A 26,385-nucleotide genomic window follows, 5' to 3' on the forward strand; every position below is an offset into this window, starting at 1 on the left:
TACGTTCTTAAAAAGCTTGCCATGTTTAACTGCAGTGCTGGATCTATTACAGGTACCTGCTAGCAACCAAACTAACTCTCTGCAATTTGCGTCATTAGTTTGTACTGGCAATGAGAAGTGTAATTACAGGGAAAGTCATGCTCAGTCCTGGGCTCCAAGCTCTGTAACAGAAGCAGCACATGCGGATATCTGTGCAAAGACCTTCAAAGGTATGTATATAACTGCCCTTATTTCTCTTTTTTTGAAAGTTTGAATCAAAATAAAAATGGTTGTCCTCTGCACTCTCCCACCTGTCATCCATCTCCAGCCTCTGTAATACTACTTGGTACAGCCAGTCTGGTTGTTCAAGTGGTTGTCTTCTCTAATGAGCACAAAGGCACCTGAGTATCCCAGAGCGTGAGCAGACACAGCAGTGAAACTATTTGTCAAAATGCCTTGAAGCTTGTTTTACCAGCCACTGGACACTTTGTTCTCACACAAGTGTGCCTTCTCCTGTAACAGCAAAAATGGCTGGTGCTGATACTTGAGCCACGGGAAGCTCTTTCCTTCCAGGCATCAGCACCCGTTGCTTTCCTCAACTGTCACCAACCCGGTATCTGGGACATCAAAAGACRCAAATCTTCTGAAAGGTAGAAAGACTAACCTTTTACAGCCATGAGACCCCCCACCCCCTTTTTTTTTAATTTTCAAGAAATCAGTCACATTCTTTGACCTTTGTATCAATGTGCTGGGTGGAATTATGTTAGAATGACGCCTCAAAAACTAGGCTTTTTGTTATAAGCGGGCAGAAATGTCTGCGACTGCAGCTATATTTTCAACCACAAGCACAAATTCCATGTTTCAGTACAATGTTCAACTCTATGAAAAAGGACTAGTGGAAGCTTAAGAGCATTAAAATTTTGATTAATAAGTGACTATAATTATTGGGATCCTCTTGGCTTGTATAAATACTTGAGAAACTATGCACATTACACAGGCTTTATGTAAAGTAAAAAAGGACAAGTTCCCCTCTGCAGTGTTAAAGACATATTYTTCCTTTAGAACAGTGGTGTAAAGTGGTGTGAAAATAGTTCATCCTCACTGTTACAGAACTGAGTCAAAGTAGTGTTTTTYCCTAGGTCTCAGTGAATATTTTCTTTATACCAGAAAAATCTGTTTAAATTTTACATGAACTCTTGCATTCATCTTCTGACATAATTAGTATCATTCCTAAAGAAATGATTCTGTTGCCAAAGTGATACCATTTACTTCAATAGTGGCAAAAGATACAGCTCCTGATAGAAGTCTCACGAGGTTTAGTGAATAGGCTCAAGTCTAATCAGTAAGTAAAGCAGGAAATTGAATCTCTGAGAAGACCCAGCTGGTACCAAGATTGATCTATATTTGTCTAGCATGTGGTTCTGTATCTGTGGAATGGGTGAACTTGGAATCAAGAGCATTTCGCAAATGGRTATGTTTGAATAGCAGGAGCATCACTCATGGTGAAGCACTTGGGATGTCATCTTACTGTTTTATTTAAAATGCTTAAGGCCTTGTGGTGACACAGCAGTTTCAGCTCGTGCTCCATTGACCAGTTAATTTTTTTTTTTGTAAAAGACAACAGTTCCTGTACAGAGCAAGAGCCCTCTCCTGGGAGGTAGAGAAAATTGTTTCACATCCCCTCAGGTAGAGCAGGACTGTGAAGTCAAGTTTCCCATAGGCTGAATGCATGCTTCAGTGTTTTCAAGTATGGTTTCAAATATGATTGAGCTGAAATAACAGCTTCCTGCCACCAACAAGAAGTCGCCTTTCCCCTGGCCTGCTGCTCATTCATTTTTTTCTGTATTTTCCCTGCCTGAAACCAGTCATATGGACAGTAATGACAGGAGACCAAAGCTGCATTTTTATCTGGTTTAACATTTACCAAACATTTTTTGCAAACTTTATGTGTTCTGGGTTTTTTTTTTCCTATCAAAAATATATATAATAAATGAATACTTCTTGATCTTAATGGAGTTAACATATTTTGGCTATGTTTCAGATATGCAAGTATGATATTTTACAAATTATTATCTCATCTTTATTTTCTTGGAGTGTAGAAATCTGTGTGCCTAATTTTTGCCCAAAAAGTTCACCAAAAAGAGACTGGAAATACTATGTGAAAAAGAGATTATATGCAATTTACAAATTAAAAAAAAACTAAATTCTTTGCCACATGTTCTACTTTGTAGACTTGGAAAAATAAAACTTCTCTGAATTATAAAGGCTGGATTTTCATTATAGCCTTATTTCTAACAGCTAAAGATTTTATTCCCGATTTGGGCTGTGTTRTGGGTGGTCAAGTGTGCAGGCAACAGGGTAAAGTCCATGGGAGGGAACAGGACAGCACAATTGCCAGCCACAATTTAGAGCAAGAGATAAATGGGTAAACTAAGAATAGCTTTGCTCATTTTCAGAAAGGAACATTTCATCTGATAAGGCCGTTACTAGCCTTATGTGGTGCTTCAGCAGATGATTTCTCTAGTCCTTGATTTGCAAGTTTGAATTCCCATGTCCTTTCAAATCACAAATATTCTGTGCAGTCAAGGGGAACTATAGAAGGATACATTGACCTGTAACTGAGACGTCAAATTGGAAACTACCATGCRTTTGCCTGATGTGGTTTTGGTAAGCTACGTTGGCCTTGGTTGTCCATTCTGACAACTAAGTGTTCATTTTTAGGCATGCTGAGCCTGAGGATGAGAATCTTTACAGCTGCCTCTGCGTTGTTTACTTGGCTCTGCATCTCCTCTGTTCCCTATATAGTCCTCCTGGCATCCTAAGGCACAACTGTCCTTTTTGAGTGCTTTCTCAGTTCAGAGTTCTTTGTTCCTAGCAGTGAGGACACACTCTCAGTGTGCAGTTCCTGAGTCTCAGCACTTCTGTTAACCAATTCCTAATCATTAAAACAAGGGCGCACAAAACAGAGGCTACTTTTACCAATTTTGCATCTTATACTGTAGAATAAGGATGATGATGCTTCTCTTCCATTCATGTGTTCTTTTTGTAAAGTGGTGTTCTTATATGTGTAAATTATTCAGTTATGCAGTTAACTGCTTAGCATTTGGGGTGATGTTAGTAAGATGCATCCTTTACACTTTTGGCCTTTTCCATCCAAATGGCAACCAGTATTTCTTTCTGACAAACAAAAACAAAACCTTTCCCCAGTTATCCTTTATCAAAATCACAGTCAAGCCAATCAAAGCTTTCTGTTTTTCTAGGTAAGTTTATATTTACACTTGTATTTCTATCTGTAAAGTAGTAATTTGTGATTCTTTAGGACAGCATGAATGGTGCCCTGGAACCATAATTTGGGTCTGTCTCAGTAAGCCCCCTGGAGGAAGATGTTGAGCCCACACTGTGACATGTTTGTGGGCAAAACATTTTTCAAAGGCTGCAAGACAACAGAGGTCATTCCTTCTTGCATTGAATGACAGAGGACAGAAAAAACTGTAATGACAGAATAAAGCAAATAATCTCAAAAGTATCAAGTTTGAAAGCATGGTATTAATAAAACTCTCTGTTCTCACTGAGACTTCTTCATATGTGAACTTTCCTAGACTCACAGGATGCCATTTAAATACATCTTTCAAAATATTTTCCTTTCAGAGTTTAAGTGTAGGCTGCACCAGAGCTCTGGCTTAGGAAAAAGTCATTCTTTGCCAGAGAGCTAGGAGATGTGAGATTTAAGTTGGTATTTTGCTCAATGTTTGTCCAGGGGTGTGGTGAATTAGCAAGATATTCTTGTTATAGGTGGAACAGAGCAAGAAAGTTGTGTCATCTTGGAACCAGATAGCTTTCTGGGTCACTTGTCCAAAGTCAGTTACAAACCCATCTGAGCCTCCAGATGACAAAATATTGCCATAGGGCATAGTTAGAAATGTGAGAGGTTTACTGCATTTTACTAGGTTCTTACCATGCAGCCCATCATTCTAGTTTGGAAATGTCTTTTAACACATTCAACTGTTTTCTTGATCAGTCCCCAAAAGGGAGACTGACTGTACTATATCAGAAAAGTGAAGGAAAATATATTAATTTACAAGTTATTGAATAAATAAACACCCCTGTGGAGGCATCTGTTTTTCTGGGTGTAGAGTTACTTATGCTGGGTAGGGCTAAGTATTTCCTGGCTTGCTTTATGCTGGGTTGCAGAAGTGATGTTTTTGCACTTTGTGGGTACGCTCTTGCAGTTTCATTGAACAAAATCCCTACAAAATCCCTGGCTTATGAAATATTTGCTCTCCATTGGGTCTTAGACAAGAGATGGCATCTGCAAGCCAGAAAAGGAAGTTCTTGCCTTATAGAGCAAGCTCTCTGTGGTGACACAATGGCTGATATAAAGTGTCAGTAGAGCTGAGCTGAAGGCAAAGGAACAAAGAAAGACCAAGATTCAGTGGCTGTTTCACACAAAAGGAAAGTGGAAAGTATCTCGGGGATGGATAAATTTAAGGCTGCATTTGTACTGGCTGGGGTAGGGGATGCTCTTGGTTATCGAAATTTCTCCCGAGAAAACAATGCTTTAGGTGCAAAAATCCAGCAGGAGCTGAAGGAAATTGGAGGGCTYGAGAACCTGGTGCTCTCTTCAGACAAATGGCCAGTAAGCGACAATACCCTCATGCACATGGCTACAGCAGAGGCCATCATCACAGGTAGGTGACAATGGACTAGCAACTGCAGTTTAGAAAGGAGCAAAACTGTAGAGCTGCTAGATTTCTTAAAATAAGCCAGAGTGCTGTGGAAGTAATGAGAAACTGTGTCTGGTTCCTAAATGCTGCTTATGTGAATGATAATATACATATATTAGCCTGTCTTCTAGATGAGCATAATCTTGAAACCATTGTATAAAATAAGGAGATTTGATTTCTTAAGTGTGGAGTAGCTCTCCTTATTTTTTCCACAGGTTTATAACGCTGATTAAAGCTTCAAGATTAAAATACTGCATGTCCAGCATAATTTGAAAAAGTAAAATAAATTATCTGCACACTGTACTTCAGGGAATAATATACCCAATGGAAATAAACCTGTCTAAAACTCTTCTGTAAAAAATAAGAATAGTTCTAGGCGCATTTTTAACATGTTTGTGTTCAGAACTTCAGGTTGGCATAGAGTTGCCTTAATATTTCTTTTAGGCTAAAATCATTAGAACTCTCTCATCTTTGCCAGCTTTCAGACAGGGGGTTGCACCTGCACAGCCAGAAAAGGAACAGTTTTCTTTATGAGGAGAGTTCTACATCCTTAGTGCAGAAAAATATTTTAAAATGTGATGTTTTATTATAAAGTATGTCAAAATAGTAAATGTTATTAGCATGTGTCTTCTAAAATCACAATAGTTTTAAAGAGCACATTTGTTTTTTCTTAAGGCAGTAATAGTCTTTTGTAAGATACCATGATATTTATATCGACACTCTACCCATTGGACCAAGGCTTTCTGAGACCATCAAGCCTGTCATCAAAAGCACATAAGAAGACAGTAACCGTTCAGTAATATTTTCTCATTTCAAAATGAATCAAACTTTTTATCTCTGTAAAAATATTCCTAATTTTTCTTAACTCTTGTAATACTGGATAACTAACGATAGCAGAAACTTACAATGTAGCTAATATTGCCAAAGTCAATGAAGTTTCACTTGTGCTTCTGTTTCACTGCTTTATCCATCTGCTGCTAACTTGTTCTAAATTTAGTATGTAGAGATCAGTTGGAGAGTGTGTTAGACACTTCATGCTTGGCTGTTAGCTAACCAATGGTTTAAGGGATAGCTAACACGCTAAAGATAAGGGCAAGATGTCAGCCTATCAAGAGAAAAGATGACTAACATATTTCTGAATATAGGCTATGATTACATACATATCATATGTTTTCTGCTTGTTGAACTCCATAAATCTGTAACTTCAGAGTAATCAAGTCAGTTAGGCTATCAGTATAATAATAAATCTTATTTCTTAAATACAACAGGAGCACAGCTGTTCTTTAAAGAAAAAAAAAAGTCTCACTATATTTCACATCAACTGTGTTTATCCTGTACTCTCATTTCTCTGTCCTCATTGGACAGTCTTTTAAAAAAGGTCCTCTCATGGACTGGTGAGAAAGCAAAAAGCTATAGGGGGGAATTTTAGGAAGAAATTATCATTTCATAGCAACATTCCTGAAGACAGGAAAGCAAGTCTTTTTGTCTGCTTCCCCAAAGGAAAACAGAGCCAGTCCTGCCTCCAACAGTGTCTGCTCATAGCAAACTGAATGCAAAAAAGCCACCGGGTCTGGCCATGGCTCAACAAGTGTGCAAAATCGCTGAAGTCAACAGAGTAAACCTAACGAAGGCGGCAGCAGGTCCCTGAGGCTGAAGTCTCCCTGGCCCCGGGGTGCCAGGTCATGCATGGTCATGCTGCAGGGAGTGCTTGCTCACTGTCAGAGACAATGGGAACGTTGACAGGATCCAGTGGCTCCATCTTCTTTCACCACAGTGGTGACTTCAGTGCAGAGCGTACACATATGCTGCAGAAAGAAAAAAGGAGGAAGAAGATCTTTAAGAATATATTGGAAATCTGGGACATTACCAGCCAAAAAAAAAAAAAGAGTGGGGGGAATAATCAACAAGTATCCTGTCCCTCACTGCTGTTACTTAAAACAAGATATCACAGGTAGCTACAACTGCTGCCTGGGACCCCTCTTGCAGACAGAGGGAGGGACCTTCAAGGGCATTTCACATCTCACGTGATCCACCCTCTCAAGTCCCCCAGTTGCCCCTATTTCCGCAGAAGGAGCACAGGGTGATGACTCTTGGTCACCTCAGTTATGGGGTATCTGCCCCGGCAGAGGACTGAGGTAGGGGCTGAAGGTTGTGCAGGGAAGTCTGGACGTGAGCAAAGATGGCAATAAAAGATAACAGCCTTCCTTTCTCTTTAGTGTCTCCCGCAATAATAAGCAAATAAGTCTGTGTCAGWACATCATCTCTGTTTAAAATTCTAATTTTTTCATCTTGTAACAATCCCCTATGGGTGATTTTACTTACATCTGTTAATATAAAGTACAGAGAATAGGAAGCCATTCAGTAAAATCATTCAAAGCCATGCCTTCTTGCACGCTCAGCCTTCCCCAGCTGATAGCCCCAAGAATAATCACCTTCAGCAAGTGCTCTCCAAGCTGAGAAATCTGTGCAAAACTCTACACTGAAAGGGGGAGACAGAGCTGAAAAGACATGAGAGGTGGAGAGGATCCCCCTCCTCATGTGTTTCATTCACCTTGCTAGCTGTCAGCCAGCTGTAGCAGCCTCTCTGCGTAAAAAGAGGCAAATCCAGGCTACCCACAGGCTGGACCGTTGCATGCTTAGCACGTTCCAGGTCTGAGCTGCCCAGAGCCCGGGCTCCCAATCATATCCCAAAGTGCCTGGATGCTGCCCTTGAGATTGCTCCCAGCCTGAAGCTGGGGCAGACGCTGACCGCAGGGTGGAGGGTTGATGATGAAGGACAGGGGCAAGTCTGATCTCGGGAGCCAATTTTGACCAGCGCTGCACTGGCTGCATAGGAGAGGTCTGAGGACACTCAAGGCAAGGGGCAGCAGTGGCGGTGGCTGAGCGGAGGCTGAACTACCACTCTAGGCTCTTCTCAGGTTAAACAATGGCCCAGACTGGAAGTTCAATCCAACAACAAAGGATAAATGAAATATCTACTTTCATCAAGAATTTGTCCCATAAAGGAGGAACAAAAACTTAACATCATCAAAAGCAGGAGAACTATCACTGCAGTCAGGAAAGCCTTTTCCTTTCTGACTCAAACAACATTAAAAAAATAAAAGCCTTCATTTCTAAAGAAAGAATTTGTCCTACTGACTTGACAGCTAAGATACCAGTCTGACTCCAATGAAGGAGTCGTGGTGGGCTTGGACAGTCCCAAGGTATTAGGGACCAAAGTGCCTCTGACTTTGAAGACAATACTCCTACAGAAACCGCCAAGTGATAAATTCCTGCTCTCAGTTCACACCCAGATAAAATGACTCTTGATTTCCAAATCTGAAAGGTCAGTAGCTTGAAAGTATCTTGCTCCTCTGGGATTTTGTGTGGTACAGCTGGTGTATTTGATAGGATATTTTTTTAAGTGAAAGGAGGGAAATCTTGGCTTTATCCCGGATCTTTTTAATTTCTTCTTTTACATAAATGGTATTTTAAACTGGCTCCGGGTTATGGATGTCCAAACTTTGTCTTATATTAAATCTCTTCTGTGGATCTCAATAAATCACCAGTCTTTGACAAAATGATTGAAGATACTTTTAGAAGAACTTTCCCTACTGTGTGATTTGATTTGTCAGTCAACAGGGTTTCTTTGAGTGCATTGAAAATACATAAATGGACAAATCCTGTCAGCATCCTTGGTTCTTGATTACAAAATTGCAGTAGAAGTCGGCGGAAGCTTTTCCTCAGTGAGAACTGAGGGCAGGACTCTTCAAACCCAATAATATAAATAATAGATTAAACAAGCAGTTATACTGAAGAAAAAAATGTGTGTTTAACACAGGAAAGACTCCTTAGAAAAGACTGTAGACCTTAGTTGAAGTAATCAATGAACAGATATTGTTAATGAACATATTCCAGAAAAATTACCTGCTGGTAATACTACAGTCTGTAGGAATTTACTACTATTACTAATCTTTATAATCATTTTTATAAAAGCTCACTGTTCCGGTTACTGTACTGGTATGGCCCTGCATGGAAGACCTACAAATTTTAAACAAACAAATATAAAATACAGGATAAAAAATTAAGTTAACTAATTTGCTTTTGTGTTTAATTACACATACGTCATTAAAATAATTCAGTGGTAATTTAAAAAAATGGTAATTCGCTTGTAAATTGGAATCATGTCTTCAAATGAATGCAGCAGCACAGACTGAGCCAGGCACTGCTGACTACATGCATACCCACGGCGCCCACAACGGCAGCACGTTCATTCACCTTGCAGTCAGACACCTCTGTAAGCACTTCACACCCTGAGTCTAAATAAAGCCCCTGAGCAGTTACTGTTGAAGAACAAAACGCCTCTATCTTTTAGAATGACGGAGTTAAAAGTGAAAGGGAAGGGAAGAAAAGAACTGAGCGGCAAGTATGTTCTCTCCGGCCCATTCTCAGGGTTTGCATAGAAGTGTTTACAGTGGCACCAGAAACGTCTTCAAATATATTGAAATGGGAAATAGGAATATATTGGAACTGGAAATAGGAATGTTTATTAAATGCATAGTCAGCCTTTTTGTTTGTTTTCAGTATCCGTTGTCTTTTTGGTTTCAGTATTCTCTCCTCCTTTTGCCTTTGCCTGACAATCTTTTATTCCTGCTTCTGACCAGATTACTGGTGTTTAGAAGACCTGTATCGTGAGCTGGTAAAACGCTACGTCGAGGCTATCGACAGACTCCCAGGGAGACGGGCAGACCCTGCTACCATTGAAGGCTGCAGGGAATTAAAACCAGATAACTACCTTCTGGCTTGGCACACACCATTCAATGAAAAGGGTACAGTACTGCCTTCTATTTATAGAAATTGGTTTTAACAATGCCTGCTTTCAAGATCTGTGAGTATTTGGAAACTGTTTCCTTTTTTCCCTGACTTCAGAAGCTACTAGCCCTGCAACATTTCCGTGTTTGCCTGAGGATGGCAAGAGATGTGCCAGGAATTCCTTTTGTAGGGCACTATGTCCTTTTGTAAATGAACCCTTCCCTGTTTAACATCTATTTAAAGAGACTTTGTTCTTGGCTCTGTGCCTCTGGGTCCAGATTTTTGTCCTTGAATTTAATGGTTATTTTAAGAAATATTTTCTGCCGTTTTTCATTTAATTGCCTGTGGTCTTGGATCTTTTCAGTGATGGCAGATCTAAAAAACCAAATAGCTGAGTTTGTGTGCGAAATTCTCTCTGTGCCAATGTGCTCACTAGAGGGAAAATGGAGATACTGCATTACTTTTCTTCAGGTGGACGCACTGCTAAGAACTATATTTTGCTGATAATCCCTAATATTCCCAGCACTGTTCCACGACTATTCCTTTCTCTCTCTTTGTGGTTATTTTGTTGTATGACGAATTGAATTTCTACTTCAAGTTAAGGAACCTACATGCAGCTATGTGCATGCCTATATGCATATACCTATGCCCACAGAATACATTTAATCTTGAAGGACTGGAGAGACACTGTATCATTAAATGAGGTAGACCTAGACAGCCACAAGACTCTGGCAGCTCACAAAAACATGGCACTGTGTTGGTGTGACGCTGTGTCGCTGTGGTATGCATCAGCACCACTCAACAGCATTGCACATTGATGCAATATCATGACAAAAACAAGGTGGCACAATGCCATGGCTATTTCGGGCTCCCTGCCAGTTCTCTTTGACAGAAAAAGCACCCCTCCCTCAGCCTCAGCTTTTCACAACAGCTGCGGAGAGGGAAAAGGATCCTCTCTCTGTTTATTTTGTCCACCCCACTGTTAGCCAGGCAGAACTGAGAAAGTGCCCCTTTGGCAGTTGTCATATGTTTTCTGGTTGACAATGAGTAAAATTCAGATGAAGTAACTGTGGGAGCTGCCTGGCTGGGCCAGAGAAGCTCTGGACACCTCCAGTGGAGGAGCACAGTTGTTCCCCAGGTGGTTACTGTGCTGGAGCCACATGTCTTCTTTTAGCCTTCCTCCTCCCCAACTTTCCATGGTGGAAGATTTGCTTTTGGGATGCTCTGGGCTGCAACTCTCTAAAATGAATTCCTATCTTGAGAACTGACAGTTAAAACCCATTTCTCTGTCTGGTCTGACAAATGCCATCCTGAACATCTCAAGAAGCCTCTTTTTTTCACCCTGAGAACAAAAGAACCAGTGACATGAGGTGGAGATGTTCTGCCTCCTGTGGTGCCTGGCATTATTATGGCCATAATTAACTTTTAATTGAATTTTCATAAATTTCTTCTTGAGGCAAAAAAAATCCAGAGGCATTGAATGTCTAGCAGTCAGATGATGTCTCAGATGGGTAGGAACCAAAATGCTGGGTTTTTATAGTCATTCTGTGTTGTCTCTCTTGCAGCAAAAATTCATGTACTAGCCTTCATGGAAGAGTGAAATTCTAGATTAGGTAACTCCTAATTGCTTATATGAAGCTCTTGTGCTCAAATTCTTCTGGATATAGTCACTGCATTCAGTTCTTAGGTTAACCTGCCACCTGTTGTCACGTTCATTGCCACATTCATTGCAAAGGTACCTGGATTATGTTAAAGGATTATATGATCCCTGTGTCTACCAGAAGAACTATACAAGGTTGCTTAACATCTTCCATTTTAAGACTTCATTTCCAAGTTATCATTTTATTAAGCTTTAGGCTGAAAGTTTCACTGCTAAGCATTTGCCTCTTTTTGTTAACATTTTTTTTAAGTTTTGATACTTACTTTGTGTCTGCTGTTTCTGAGATGTGATAAAAATGTTTTGTTCCATTGTTAAAAGAATTCCTAAGTGCTCAGAAGCCATTCTCTAGTGTCTGAGAGTTGGAAACTGAAATCTGAGTGAGGTGGTACCCCCAGAGTCAGAAATGTGCCTTCAGAGCCACTGTGTAGGTCCAGTCAGACAGCAGCTTGGTTCTGCCTGCATTGAACATATCCCAGGCTGAGGCTGCAGTGTCTGAGCAAGTCTTTATCTGCAGCTACTGGAGCCAGTTACTGGGCTTTTTAGCAGTACTTGAGACTRTGCCCTTTTGCTAGTGGCGTTGACAGAGCAGCATGAGGAAAAAGTGAGTTAGATGCAGAGAGMTGGAGAAGAAAAATGAAGAGAAGCATAGCCACAGAGGAACAGGAGATGAAAGGCAACAGGCTCTAAGCTTTCATGCGGAACAGTCTGTAGTCACAAAAGAGCTCAGAACAGTAGCCATTAAGCTGATCTTTACTATTTTACAGAAATAAAGYGAAGGAAAACACACTGAGGTATTCTATACTAATAGAATAGTAGAGTGCATGCATGAATGAAAATGATATGGTAAGAAAGTGTCAACATAGCTTTTGTACAGAGAAGTCACACCTCATAAATCTATTAGGAAGTTCATGAAGCAGCCAAGAATCAGGAGGACAAAGGAAAAGCTGTGAAGATTGTTCGGATTTCCAGGAGGCATTCGACAAGGTTCCTCACCAAAGGCAGTAAATGACAAGCTGCTAAGTTGCTACAGGATGAAGGAAAGGTTCTCCTGTGGCTAGATAACTGGTTAAAAGACAGTAAACAAAGTGTAGGAGATTACAGTCAGTCTTCTCCATGAAGAAGGAGGCACCTGGGTCAGACCTGTGCTGTTGAACGTATCCACAAACTATCTAGAAAAGCAGGTAAATAGTGAGTCAACAAAATCTGCTATCAAAGATAATACAGTGCAGAGTTGTGGAAGATCCTCACAGTGATGAATAACTGTGTGACCACACAGCAGAATAAATGCAATGTAGATAAATGAAAAATTCTATGCATGGGGAAAAATCCTAATTTTATATACACAGTTATAGTTACCAAGCTAACTRTTATTACCATTCAGGGAAGTGATCCTGGTGTTATAATAGTTCTATAAGAACATCACTTCAGTGCTCAGTGATAGTCAAAAAGCAAATGGAATATTAGGAATGACTAGGAAAGAACAGAAAACAAAACACAAAACACCCTTACACCATTCTATAAATCCATAGACTGACTATTTCTTGACTACTGTGAATAAACTGCCCCCACCCCACCCCTCAAAATGATGCAAGAGAACTAGAAAGAATATGGGGAAGAAAGACCAGGTTAGTCAAAACCAGCTTTTATAGGCAAAATGGTTAGAGACTAGTGTTCTTCCATCTAGGAAAGTGATGTCTGAGATAATATGAAAGAGAGCTGTAAAATCGTAGATATCTTGGAGAACATGAATAGGAATAGAGAGAACTCCCTGTCTTTTCCAGCACAGGAACCAGAGACTTCAAAAGAAACTAGCAGGTCATGAGTTCAAAACAAGCAAAAGGAGAGACTTCCTCACACAATATCTAGTTAGACTGCAGAACCCTGCCACAGGAATTTGCAGATACTACAGTTCATGTGGGTTCAAAAAATAGCTGGGCAAATTCACCCAAGGAAAATCTGTGAATGGTTATTAAACAGAAAGATGAGTAGCCAGATGCCTCCTGGATCAGGGAGCCAAGTTCTTAGCAGTTTAGTATGAAGGGGAAACATCATTATGCTTTTCTCCTTTTCTCTTGCTCTTTCTCAAGTATCCTCCACGGGCCACTGTCAGACAGGAGCTGTTAGGTTGACCTTCGGTCTGACCTTGCAGGATTGTCTTTATGTTCCTACACATCTCACCCCTAGCTGGGACTAGCCTTGCTGTCCTGTACTTCCTTGATTCAAATGGTAGCAGCTGATGCAGTGAATCTAGTATTTGCTAATCTCCTGAAGCCCTGCCTAGGCTTACCATTATTCCATGTGGTGGAATTTTTTGTTACCCAATTTGCTTGTTTAATTCTTCAGAAGGTTTTAATATAACTTTCTAAACTAGAAGAGCAATGAAGTTGCAAAGGCAACCACCTTCAGATCAGCATTCAAATTACTGTAAAGCATCCTCCACCTTTGTATATATTACAACATGATATTTAATCATATCTTAATATAATGTGTTTTAATATAATCAAATCTTAATTCTCTGTAGCACTATGCTTCTTGGATTATCCAGCATGAATTGTGTCCTTTGGAGGAACACAGGTTCAATCATGAATAASACATTTATATGCTCCTCTGTTTGCTGCACTAGATAGAAGTGGTTTAATGAAGAGTTTGGGCTTGCAAGCAGGAGATAGGTTTTCCCAGTTAAGCTGAATGATGCTCTGGAAGACTTGATTTCTCTCCTGCTTCTTCTGTGTGGTTTTTATGTAATTTGTGGGATAGGCAGATGCTGTTATCTGCTCTTGGCTCCTTAGTAAACCAGGTGCTACAATTGCAGCGTATGTGAAGTATGAAAGAAAACACACCATTCACAGGACAAGTGTCCAGCCATTTCAGTGCGGAGCAGTGACCAGAGGAGTCCTGGAGAGGGTTTCTTTCACAGTTATCAGACTGGCAAGGGGTGAGGAAGCAAGCTTACGGAGAATAAAACAATATTTTGCCAAGCCTTTCATGTCACATCTGTCAAATGTTTGGCCTTTTTCACACTGCCCCTGCTAGTTAATCTACCTACTGGAAGAGTTACTTCACACAAAATTTTCCCTTTGGACTCTGGGCCRGAAAGGAAGAAATGTCTTCACCTATCCTAATTAGATTACCTAATGAGGTTGCTTGCTCAGGATAGCTGCACTCTGGGGAGAAAAAGAGACATCTCCAGAGAGCAATGCACATCTCAGTTGGTCTGTATTCTCCTCTGGAGATGCCAGTGGGCCTTATGTTAGTGTTTTGGTTTGGATCAGGCATATACTTTTGAAGCAAATCTTTCTACTGCCTACTTACCACACTTTGATCCTCATCATGATCTTGGGCCACCTGAGCTGGAGTCATTYTGGGTGAAAGATGCTCTCCAGGGGAGCCCCTAATGCACTCCAGCCACAATGGGCACCATCCAGGGAAACAGATGAAGGCTCCTCTGAAGTTAGGTGTCTGCAGCTTTGCTGCTGGGGCCTYGGCATCTGCTGCTTTACTCTGAGTGTGAATTGCTCCTCTTGCACCACAGTACTGCCTAATGGAGACTTAACCTATCTCCCTGCTGCCTATCTAGGAAAGACAGGAAGACCATGCAGGTTCCACAAAGGCTAAAATTAGGTGGCATAACTATCTCCCATATCTTTCAGGGGCCAAGAAGAGAAATGCTGATTACTTTCAACTATATCCAAGCTCACCAGGAAGCGTGACTGAGAAAAGACAGTTTTGAAAAATTCTAAGTATTTTGGAAAACTGAACCCTATCCATCTCTGACTTGGTCCCTGCAATGAGTTAAAGCTTTTGGGGGGCACTGGCTCACCAGCTGCAAAGAGGAGATAATCACCTCACTGGTGTGTTGTGAAGATAAGCTCATTAAAACTTCTGTGGGATCCTGATATTACTGTGAAAAGTGCTGTAGAGAAACTCATTAGCAAATTTACCTCCATTCAATGAAGTGTTCAGAAGTTGAACACCTGGCATCATGCACTCAATGCTGAGGATTAAAAGAAATACTGAATTAGCCATTCAATAAATAACCTCTGTGCTGCGTGAGGCACGAATTCCCAAGAAGAAGCTAAGTGCAGGCTGTACCGTAATGCGTGTGCACAAAAACACTAACTTATGATTGCACAGACAACCCGAGTTCTGACATTTCCTGACTTTGGAGGATTCAGCTCTGCAGCCTTCACTTTCTTTTCAGACCCCCTATTTTTGTATGTAATAGAAACTATTTTGTGAACTACCTGTGGGACTCTCCAGGATGAAGCATGCTATAAAATTGTAAGACTAGCTGTGATCTTCATATAAAGTGTTTGAATGATATACTTGCAGCATGAAGACTTCAATGGAATAAAGGTATAGCAAAAGTGTACCTATTTCTCAAACTGCTGTTTCTAGTGGTAGCATCTGGAGCAAGCAAAACTGAAGTGGCAGCCAAGAATGAGCAAGGATGACAGGAGAGCTTGAATCAAACAATCGATGTTGACAAGAGAGCACACTGCTCTCTGATATCCACAGTGGTCTTCATTGCGCTTGAGAATATTGGAATATCCCTGTAAAATCAGAAYGGGTGTGGAAGCAAAATTCCTTCCAAGAATCTATCAAAACTTGTACCTTGCTTTGCATGCTAATTTCCTGTTCCCTGAGGAGTTCCCACACATGAGATGAATTACCAAAATGTACTTGTTTCAGACAGTATCAACATATTTGTGTATCATTAGTTTCCTTTTAAAAGCTTAGCATTATCTTTTCACTCTAGGTTCTGGATTTGGAGCATCTACAAAAGCCATGTGTTTAGGGATGAGATACTGGAAGCCAGAAAGGCTAGAATTGCTCATTGAAGTGAGCATTGAATGTGGACGAATGACTCATAACCACCCTACAGGTAATGTCCACTGACATGCTGTTTTTTCTGAAGTACCTAAGGTTGCTTTTCCCTTCAGGAGGGACTAACACAGCTCCTGCAAATTCACTTGGTTGAACTGCTTCTGCAACACAGACTCATAGTCCTTGATTTGAGTGTTGCTTAGATACTATCTAAATGTATATATTACATATATAAACTTGTATATTTGCTTACATATTAYATAAGCGGCAACTTCAAGGAGTTATCCCTCCAATAACTAAACACAGCCTGTCTTGTCCAGAGTATATTCATGTCACTAGCTCTGGTCAAGTTTTAGGATTTATGTACATTCGGATGACATTTTTAACATGTATATACTCTGTTTATAACTGTTTATAATTCAGCAGATAATAACATTTTTCTCTTGACAGGTCTTGTCATATCTAATACTGTAGGTAAAGGTAGAAAGCCAAAAAAGTCTAACTCCACATAGTTTAGGACACAATCTAAACATTATCTAAACAAAACATAAATAAGTAGATGTAATGTTGTTCTAAATATACAGGTCTGTCACTAGGATAATTTTATACTACGTAAGCACATATTCATTTTGTCTGCTTTAAACAACAATAGATAAAACCATAATGAATGGTGACATGTTCAGCATGCTCAGTGCTCTGAAGCAATTGGAAAGGCCAGCAGGATGGCATGAAATTCAGAGGAAAAGAATTAAAAAATAAAGCAGGAAATATCATGAAGGATGCTGCAAATGGAACTACACACGGGTTCAAAAAGGGATCAGGCAAAGGGAAGAGAAGGGGCCGTTGTTGCTAAACACAATTAAGCCGTGTAATTAAAAATACCACTGTGTGCTGCATTATTTCCACTGCCAGTGACAGACACAGCTCCTCGTCCTCAGCAGCAGCTGTGGAGGCCCCTGCTGGGGCTTCATTTCTTCCCAGCCATGAGTGGCAAGAGCCAGGGGCTCAGCAGGGGCTGCGGGGCAGCGGAAGGACAGCCCAGGAGCGAGCCCTCTGGAGACAGGGGARGAAGAGACCTTCCGATCCCCTCAAACCTTGCAGATGCTGCCCAGCATCCACCACCCTCTGCATGGACTCCTCCCACCACCCCCTCCTCACCTGCCTCTTTTAGCCTCTAAACCCACTCTGTCACTGCCTTCTTGCCAAATGCAACGTAAGAACCTTTACAGCAAGTCAGTTGGATGATGTCTGGCCAAGTAAGAAGGTTTGAGCTGGCTCTGCCTGTTTTTTTATTGTTTCTGAGAGCATCTGTTGGATGCTGGGTTAGACGTACCTTTGGCCTGACTCCATAGTGCACATCTTAATGCAGAGAGAATTTGTAATAGTCTCATCTGGAGTCGTAACCTCCTAAAATAATTTGGCTTTACCTTCAGCAAAACACAAAGTTCATGCTTACCTTTATGCATGAGAGAGCACTTTTGACTCATGCATCAAGAGAAGCACATGCATCAATACTTTGCTCAACTGGGGCTTATTTAAATGACTGTTTTCTTAGCCTTCTTCTGGRTGTTGCATTGGGTTGTTTTTGCTGCATTTGAAGAAACACTCCTCCTCCCCCAAGTTCACAAGGAGATATGAGAAGTGAGCCTCTAAGATTCTGACATCATGGAAGTCTTGAGTGCCCATTAACAGAAAATTCATCTTAAATATATTCATATCCAAAGAGGAAGACACAGCTAGGGTCTATCAGGCAGACAGCATATCTTACTTAGACAATGACTTCTTCAAGATAAATACAGCCCAAAGAAAATAAAGAACAAGTGTGTTTAACAACTAGGTAGAATGCACTTATCCACTTAGAGTAAGCTGAAATACTATTAGATCTAACATCCACAGCCATTGAGCTGGATGACTCTGTAAGCAAGGGGATTGACTTGTAGTTAAATCACTTTGTGCAAGTCAGTTATTCCATGTAACTTGAATTAAAAGATTTTCAGTGTCACATTAATGCATGATGTTTATTTTTGACCACTGCATCAATTTCTGTCATATCACCCCACTGAGAACAGAAGCTCCCTTCTATGTAAAATAAGTCATAAACCAGCAGGCACCATGTATTAGCCAAGAATTTTAAGATGACAAGAGTCGTGCTAGAGGCATGAGGCAACGATTTTACTAGGGACATGACAAAGATGGTACAAACACAGATCGCATATTAATAATTGTTATTATCTATTAATTCCAGGCTTTCTAGGGTCCCTATGCACAGCTCTCTTTGTGTCATATGCAATACAAGGAAAACCCCTTGTGCAGTGGGGAAGAGAGATGATGAAGGTTGTGCCAATGGCTGAAGAATATTGCAAGAAGACCATTCGACACATGGCAGGTAACATGTCTGAATCAAGGAAGAGTTATATTCTTAAAAATATGTTCAGCTACAAAGACAATGAACAAATGTCACTGCCCAGTTTTGCTGCTTCTCCCATCTCCTGGCTTCACAGGACACCTTCTGTGTTACCTGTTTAGGCTGTAAGTTCTTCTGATGTTGTGCCCTCTTACACTGTCTGTTAGTTGCCTGGTATATTGGTGGCATAAATACAAAGAGAAGTAGCAATGATAATACCAAACTGCACAGTTCTATTACTGGGAGGCGGGGGGAAGAAGTGTTGGTTAGCAGGTTATTAGGAAAACCGACTACTAAGATATGAATTAGTTCAGTTCCCTTCCATCAATCAGTACAGTCCAATATTTTCCAAAAGGAAATCCACTGAAATCTTTTTTCCAGAAGTTCACCTGCAGATGCCTCTTGGGCAGAGCTGTTTATCTTTTGATCACAGATTCAAATTTGGCTTGTTGCTGTCTGAACAAATATTTAAGATACCTTCTGTAGTAGCTTTCTTTCAAAACAAGTGGAATGCAGCTATGAAACTCAGTATTGCTACTTTACTAATGTGTGTAATCTTCTGGACTAAGGTATTTTAGTTCCCTCTTGCCCAGGAGAGATGTATTCAGAGCAGTGAGACCTGCTGTAGGCAAATGAGTATAACTATATTAAGAATTTGAAGAAAGAGGCTTTTCTGGTTAATCTAAAGGGACAGTTGTTTAGAATGATTGAATTCCATGGAAATCTTTCCTTGGAGCATTCAAAAATGAAGATTTACTTAGGCAGGAAAGCTGCTGCTTTAAAAATAGGAAGAAGCAGGAAGCCTTTCTGAAAGACACTGCATTCTTTCATGTGTCTCATTCAGTACTAAGATTTTTTTAGACAAGACCTATGAGCAGCAGGTGCAGGATTAGCGTGAGTGAGCTTCTCTTTGAAAGACTTTACAGAAGGGCCCTGTCACTCCACCAGACCCGACCCCCACTACATAGAGGCATGTATGTCGGCCTCCTGAAGCATGCTCTGGGTAATACTGGCATTGTTGAGCTTAGTCCTATTTTAGAAGCGGGAAAAGTCTTCTGCATCAGAGTTAAGCTCCTTGGCTGGTGAGATGCACTGCAGAGAAGTCCTGCTAAACAGAGTCCTCCATTTTTAGAAAACTCTTTCTTAGCTGCTTTATTCCCTTTCACAGAGGGCTTACTTTAGCATTCCTCTCTGTTATTAAATTGCATTTACTTGCCAGATAGTCCCATGGATTTGAATGTGACTGTTCTTAGAGTGAAGGTGTAGCCTCGGGCTGGGCACAGGAATGAGGCAGAGTATCAGTCAGGGTGGTGGTGTGGGGTTTTTGACTATAGCATAGGTTGTTCATGCAACTGGAGTCTCCTGTGGCTGCTTTATCCCTTTGTTTCCTGGTCTGTGCATTGGTGATGACATCGTCCCTCTTGTTGGGATGCTACATAGGAAATACTCATTTGTGAAGCATTCATGTTTTCCAGTCATGGGGGGAATAGGAAAGTGGAAGATGCATTCTTTAAAAAACAAGCACACCAGTCAGGTCCTCTGCATTTTTAACAGCAGCTTTGGAACCAACTGATGGAGTGGGTTTGGGGAGTTTCTTTCAAGCAACAATGTTTTTCTTYGTGAGACATTTTTTCTTGAGATACTCACCTTGGCCTGTGAGCACATTTTCACTCTGCTTTTCTAAATACCTCTTTTTTTAGGGTTCTAGATAATAGCTTCCTGAACTCTTGCAAAATTAGGGCATGGATTCAGCAGAAGGGAGGCTGGATTTTCCCTGCCCTTAGGAATATAGCGCAGTGTAATCAAACTCTCATACCTGTGTGGGGCTGGGGAATTGACAACCTTGTGAAGGGATCAGATCATACAAGGCATCACGGATTTTTTTAATGGAGTTGAATCACTTTAAAGGTCTCAATTGCCGAAGAGGCATGCTTGCATGGCATTTTAGGGAAAGAAGCCAAATCAGATTATGCCCTTCAGAAAAATGATTTTGTTTCGTGCATGTTCCTCAGTCACTTGCAAGCAAGCCCAGAACTGAGCGACCAGAGAAGACAAAACTAAGGGAAAAGCAGCAACACTTAATTTGATTTTAAACTATACACAAATACTCCCATACTGAATTGTTAGTTTCCTTTGGCATCTGTAGTGGTCTTGTCCATCTCACTGATTGCTAAATCCTTACCCACTTTTGCTTCCCAGGCAGGTTTTCACTTAGGCCTAAGTTCTGCAAACGTGTATGTGCATATGTGCTTAACTGAGCATGGAGCAGGATTCAGGGTGACTTATGCACCTTTTTTAGCCTTTACAGAAAAGGTTGAATTTGAGYGTTGGCTGGAAAATAAACTGAATGTAAAGAGATTATTCACATGCACAAAGGTAAATATGTTTAGAGAGACTCTCATTAAAGTGACACAGAAAGAAAAAGAGCTGTGGTTATAAAAGAATGCTTATTTGCATGGGCACAGATATCAGATGTGTGTGTTATCTGTGCCAATACTACATTTGGTATGTATTATAACATACATAAATGGAAATTTTGGTCTTTCCTTTCTGCCTTTCCTGAAAGATTATCCTGATGAACAAAAATACCAGAGAAATTATATAAATAAAAACTGATAACTGAACTAGGAGACAATTTGTTTTTAGGACATGTAAGCATTTTTAGATAATCTTTAATCATAATAAAGAAATGCAGAAATTAGCATAGAATTGATTTTTTCTCTCTTTCTATTGACTCTTATCTTTTCCTTTGAGTGTTCCTTAGTTAGTTCTCTTGGAATCTCATCTTGCTGTATTTTAATGTAATTTTAATATATCATAAAAATAGCACAATATTCTGAAAATATTTTCCTTCTTTCCTTAACATCCTCTCTTTCCAGTTAAATGTCCCACTCCATATTAAAATGCATACTTAATACATATGCCTGTTTAATATATGTTACTGTAAAATACACAATTTTTCTGGTCAGTCAATATTGTCATTCTCTTAAAAAGTTACTTTAGTAGAACTGAAAATATTGCTAAGACGAAATGCTACATCCTTAATTTCTTTTGCATTCAGAATATCAGGAGCACTGGTTTTACTTTGAAGCCAAGTGGCAGTTTTATTTGGAGGAGAGAGAAATCAATGAGGAAAATCAGAATAAACCTGTCTTTCCGGACAACTATGATGCAGAAGAGAGAGAAAAGGTAACTGCAACTTCAGAAAGTGCTCAGAGATGTTCTGAACTGAAAGAGGTATTTCCAAATGGACGTACTAATGTTTTTAAATATTTCCAGGGCTAAAGCAGACAGGAAGTCTTCCATTTAAAAAAAAAAAGAATTTAAAAATAAACAACAACTTCCATCTTTGGTTCAGGTATATGGTAGCATTAAAAAAAGCTACAATCAGTCTTGAGGTACTAAAGGATCCTGAAATGGGAGGAAACAATATAAAGAGGAAGTCTTAACAGTCAGATGTGTGAACACCCAGAGAAGGTACAAAACTGATAAGTGACCTCCAGTCAGCCATGGCTTTTTGAGGTTGGAAAAGACAAATGAGGTCTTCTAGGTGGGGGCTCTCCTGAAAGCCTAAGGGAGCTGTGGTTTCTCTCCTGCAGAGATGCCCATGAGCATTAGGAGCTGGACTTGATCACGATCCTTAGGACAGAAAAAGCCATCTTAAGCGGCTGTCTGCTCAGGCAGGTTTGTTCTCTTTGATTTTGGCCAAGATAGTTTTAAGTATCCCAAGAGATGATGTTTCACCATGTCTCCTATGATACTAYTTTATAGCATACATGATCTTTCTTTTGCCTCATGACTTCCAGTCATAACTTCTTAACTCCAGAGAAATAACGCCTCTTCTTCCCTGGTGTTTACAACTTTCTGATATTTGTTGGCACTTCTCAAGTTCTCCACTTAGCAGCTAAGGGATAAGTATGTGGTTCTTGTCACCTTTTCCCATAAATCAATTTGTTTTTCAGACTATTAAAGCACAGTTCTATTCTGAGAAGTCTCTCTGTATATTTTTAGGTGCTCATACATGCAGTAAAAGGTGCCAATGGAAGACAGATTGACAGTGGATAATGAAAGGATTTGCTCATTCTATATAGAAAGAATAGATCTCCTTCCAGTTTTATTTTCGTAGTTTAGTGCCATGAATTTGTTACTAGTTTTTTTGTTCTTTCCAGTTTTACAGAGCCTTAACACAACTTTATGAGAGATTAAGCTAAACAGTGTTTCCCCTTGATCATTATCAAGAGAGAACTGAATAAATTCCCAAGGCAGAAACAAAATTTACCTTCTTTGCCCCAGCCCAGCTAGTTTGGCCTATAGAGCTATTCATTTTGACACACAAGAAGGAAAATATTACTTAACTCTCAAACTCCATGGCCATCCAGAGATCCCAGCCCTACAGAAATCTCTAATTTTTCTTATAAACTGAGTGTGTTTAATCGATAGCCGTGGAAAGAATAAACAAGGAGAGAGTAACCATCATGATTGCCTTCGTGATCTCTCCCGAATAGGCCGATACTGTCCTTCTTCCCATTGCATTCCTTTGCACTCCTTCCAAACTAATTGGTCATTTGCGTTTGGATGTATAGTTGGTTGTCTTTTTACAGTGCTTTGATAAAACACAAATATCTAGCACCACTTTTTTTACCAGGCCCTTAAATGCATGTTTTGGGTAGACAAGGCCTGCCCTTCAGTAGGCACATACCAGCTGCAGGAGCTGTGAAAGTTAGGCCCTCAAAGGTGGCTTGGATTTATTTGACAATGTTGCAAAGACAATTTCCCTTTGCAAAAGAAAAACTGTACCTCAAAATGCTAAGCAGCAAAGACCACATTCTGTATAAGCAGGTGTACAACTTAAATTTGGAGATAACTAGAAATGTGGGTATAAAAGACAAATTAACCCTGCTTGAATGTACAAACAGAAGGTGGGCAATCAGCTGACGTAGGGTAAATCATGTTTCAGTAATATATGTTTGTTACATGTTAGAAAATCTGCAAATATAGGCAGAAATTGGGCCTTACTCATGTTCAGCTTTGATTCTGCAAACAAACCACTTTCATTGCTCACTTTTCCGTGTTGGATTCAGTGCACAACAAAATGGGAGAGGATCTGAGCCAAAGTTATTCAGGAAATTCAGAGGCCAGTGGAGTTCATTCCCTTAATAGAGAGCTGCTTAAACCAGGATCATGAAAGAGCTCAGAAAGGGTTACAAAATGATAGAAAAAAGCGGTGTCAGCCAGCAGTAGGTCAGGTCCTTCAGTGTGAGGAAGTGAGAGGCAGCTGCAATTGCTGTCTTCAGGGGTTTGCAGTGAAGAGGGGACCTGTGAATTACCTTTAGACCCCAGATCCAGAAGCACAAGGGAGTGCATGTTTCACCTGCATCCACTACGTGTTGCCAGTCCTCACCCCGCTGCCTAGAGAAGCTGACTTGCTGCCAAATCATCTAGCTGCACTATGGCAGGAGAGGCAGGAGGAGGTTGTGCTCTTGAAAAGTTTGCGAAAAACAGCCTTGGTGCTGATAAGTGCCTCCAGGCTCAATCCCAAGGATCGTTGCTCCTAATGTAAAGAATTTTCAGTAGTCAAAGTGAGGTGACGTCAAATCTGTGCAGAACATTGGCTATCTTAAAGTCTAAATGGAGCGAAACTTGAGACGCCTGCATGCTCACCCAGAATAGCACTTACATGGTTAGTCCTCTTGYCTTCGGTAGTATTACACAAGTGTCAGTACTGCTCCACCAGAATAAAAAAATGCAGAAATAAGGCTTTAAAGTTTGCCTATGTCAGAGGATAGCATAAACAGATAAATGCTCTCACTAGTCTGCAAACCTAAAGCTGCAGACTGAAGCTGTAATCCAATTCTTCTTTGTTTGATGTATATACAGATATACCATATCAAGGTATATAATGGCCAAGGAGAGAGTGAATAGATTTAAATGCAAGCCTTCATACATATTGTAGAAGCCAAGAGTAAGCTCAGCAGATACAATTCAACTTATCGTGTTGTAATTTATACTTCAGGAAATGAAGCTAGGTTATAGGCCAGTTTCCTTTAAAGGACATTTTTTTGCAGAGTTTAGCAGAGTTGTTGAGGATGTCTTGGGATTTGGGGCAGGTAAAAGCAAGTTCTGGAGGTGCCCGCTCTTTTCTCTTCTAGAGAAAATCTAATCATCTCTAACAAATCTTTCTGTGGGTTTTTTGTTTTTTCTTCTTGCGAGGAAGAAATCTGTTTCTCACATTTGCCAATTATTTTCTCTCTTGTTCAATATATGCTTGTTGGAGAGAAGAGAAAGGGCCTGGCAAGGGCCTGGCAAGGAGGACCTAAATTAACATAGTCTGAAATTGAGACCTGAAAAAAATTACTGAAGAAGAACTTTTTCAAACCCCATGTGAAACTGGGCTAACCAAAACACTTGCAAACATGTGACAAATGAAGTGGAGAACATTTCCAAGAGGCAGGAAGATGACTGACAATTTAAGTCTTTTCCACCCCCAGTATTTGGAAGAACAGGAACTTTTAAGATATGAAGTTAGGGACTAGCTTGATCTACTTCTTTGTATTCTTGCCTTAAATCAAGCCAAGTATTCACCCTGCCACACAGCTGCATGTTTCYTCATGTCCTTACTAGTGGTGTCCCTGCTGCGGGCATGGCAGCATCAGTCCCTCACAGGGATGTGCTGCTTCAAGAAGAGACCAGCTAGCAGAGGAGCAGGGGCTATAGCAGTAACAAGTCTTCAAAACTATATATGCAGGAAGTCATTTTGTACTTGTGTTGGTGAACAGAAAGCTCAGACATCCATTTACTGTGCCATACAAAATGTCATCAGTCAGCAGGAGGACACTTCCCCCAGCTGCTGGACCCATCAGTCTTCTCACTGCAAGAAGGTCCCAGAGCAGAAAAACTGAAATCGTAGGAATATCAAATGCCTCCTTGTGATGCACAGACCAAAGGGTTTGGGCAAGCACATGAGGTACGGTGGGATAAGCTGGGATACAAGCCTACAAGGCATCCCTGGCTCTGGGGTAGGTGCCATTGTGTCCACTCACCCCTGCTGCAGGCAACTGCATGAGCAATGTGGTTGCCTACTGCCCATTCATGAGCTATTCCCACCAAAGGAGCAGTATAGGAGAAGTTACTACGCTTTCAAGCAAGCCCCGCTGATGCTATCGTGTTTCCCATAGACGTACAGGAGGTGGAGCTCTGAAGGCCGGGGGGGCAGAAGGGGTCACGATGCCCCCATGATCGCCTACGATGCCCTGCTGGGATGCGGCGGCGACTGGACTGAGCTCTGCAACCGCTCCATGTTCCACGGAGGTGAGGGCTGCTGTCCCATATTTTGGTTCCCTCCTGATTAAAATGGCCTACTGCTCCCTCTCACACGTAACGTGACCTTTACAGGAGGAGATGCAGCTTGTTGAAAAAGAGACCTTTTGGCTGTAAATTCTCAGTGTTTTCCAATCTGCCATTCCACCTATTATTTCTGCTTTGCTGGTTTTATGTCATAAATATCGTTCCTTCAGGAACAGCTGAGACACAAGTCATTAACAGTGTTTTTCAAATGTTAATTCATCTAAGTCTCACAGTTTTGCCAGAGGTGCCTGTGGAGTAAAACCAACATCATTTAGTAAAGGGTTGGTGTCTTCTATCACCAAAACACTAGCACCTCTGGCAAAACAACCTTTTAACTGCACGTAGCAAAACCAAGGAAGAGTCTGAGGGAGAAAAATAATACAGTGCCTAGGTAAAACTGCAAGGGGGACTCAAGCAAATAAAACCTAAGTCCTAGAGGCACATAATTGATTACGTTTGCAGTTTTGCAAATGATAACACTTCCACTGGCRCTTGCATCCTGCTGGGCTTTTGGGCCAATGTAGCTGCAGGAACTGAGCCCACTACTTGAATTATCTGCTCCATCCTTTGCACAGTGAGGCCCTTTATAGAGACTCTGCGTTGATAACTCATCCAATCCCTACCAACCTGGTGGGAGGTCATGATCTCTCATTGCA

At 40.7% G+C, this 26,385-nt stretch overlaps 1 protein-coding gene and 1 long non-coding RNA gene across 2 annotated transcripts in view; one reads left to right on the forward strand and one right to left on the reverse strand.

Annotated features, from left to right (window-relative positions):
- The first annotated feature begins 117 nt into the window (after window positions 1-117).
- Window positions 118-26,385, forward strand: part of ADPRHL1 (ADP-ribosylhydrolase like 1) — a 28,956-nt gene continuing 2,688 nt past the window's right edge. The window contains exons 1-6 of the mRNA XM_026055004.1: window positions 118-4,667; window positions 9,347-9,511; window positions 15,914-16,039; window positions 18,227-18,367; window positions 21,447-21,574; window positions 25,561-25,693. Coding sequence (XP_025910789.1) covers window positions 4,454-4,667; window positions 9,347-9,511; window positions 15,914-16,039; window positions 18,227-18,367; window positions 21,447-21,574; window positions 25,561-25,693 — 907 coding nt within the window. The 5' untranslated portion in view covers window positions 118-4,453. The remainder of the gene's footprint in view (window positions 4,668-9,346; window positions 9,512-15,913; window positions 16,040-18,226; window positions 18,368-21,446; window positions 21,575-25,560; window positions 25,694-26,385) is intronic.
- On the reverse strand, window positions 5,258-15,506 carry LOC112960591. Its single transcript, XR_003251793.1, has 2 exons — window positions 14,467-15,506; window positions 5,258-6,508 (listed from the first exon to the last, which is right to left on the reverse strand). It is a non-coding gene; the product is annotated as an uncharacterized LOC112960591 (long non-coding RNA).

This window comes from Apteryx rowi, unplaced genomic scaffold (assembly GCF_003343035.1).
Source record: "Apteryx rowi isolate R43461 unplaced genomic scaffold, aptRow1 scaffold_123, whole genome shotgun sequence".
Taxonomy (NCBI): Eukaryota; Metazoa; Chordata; class Aves; order Apterygiformes; family Apterygidae; genus Apteryx; species Apteryx rowi.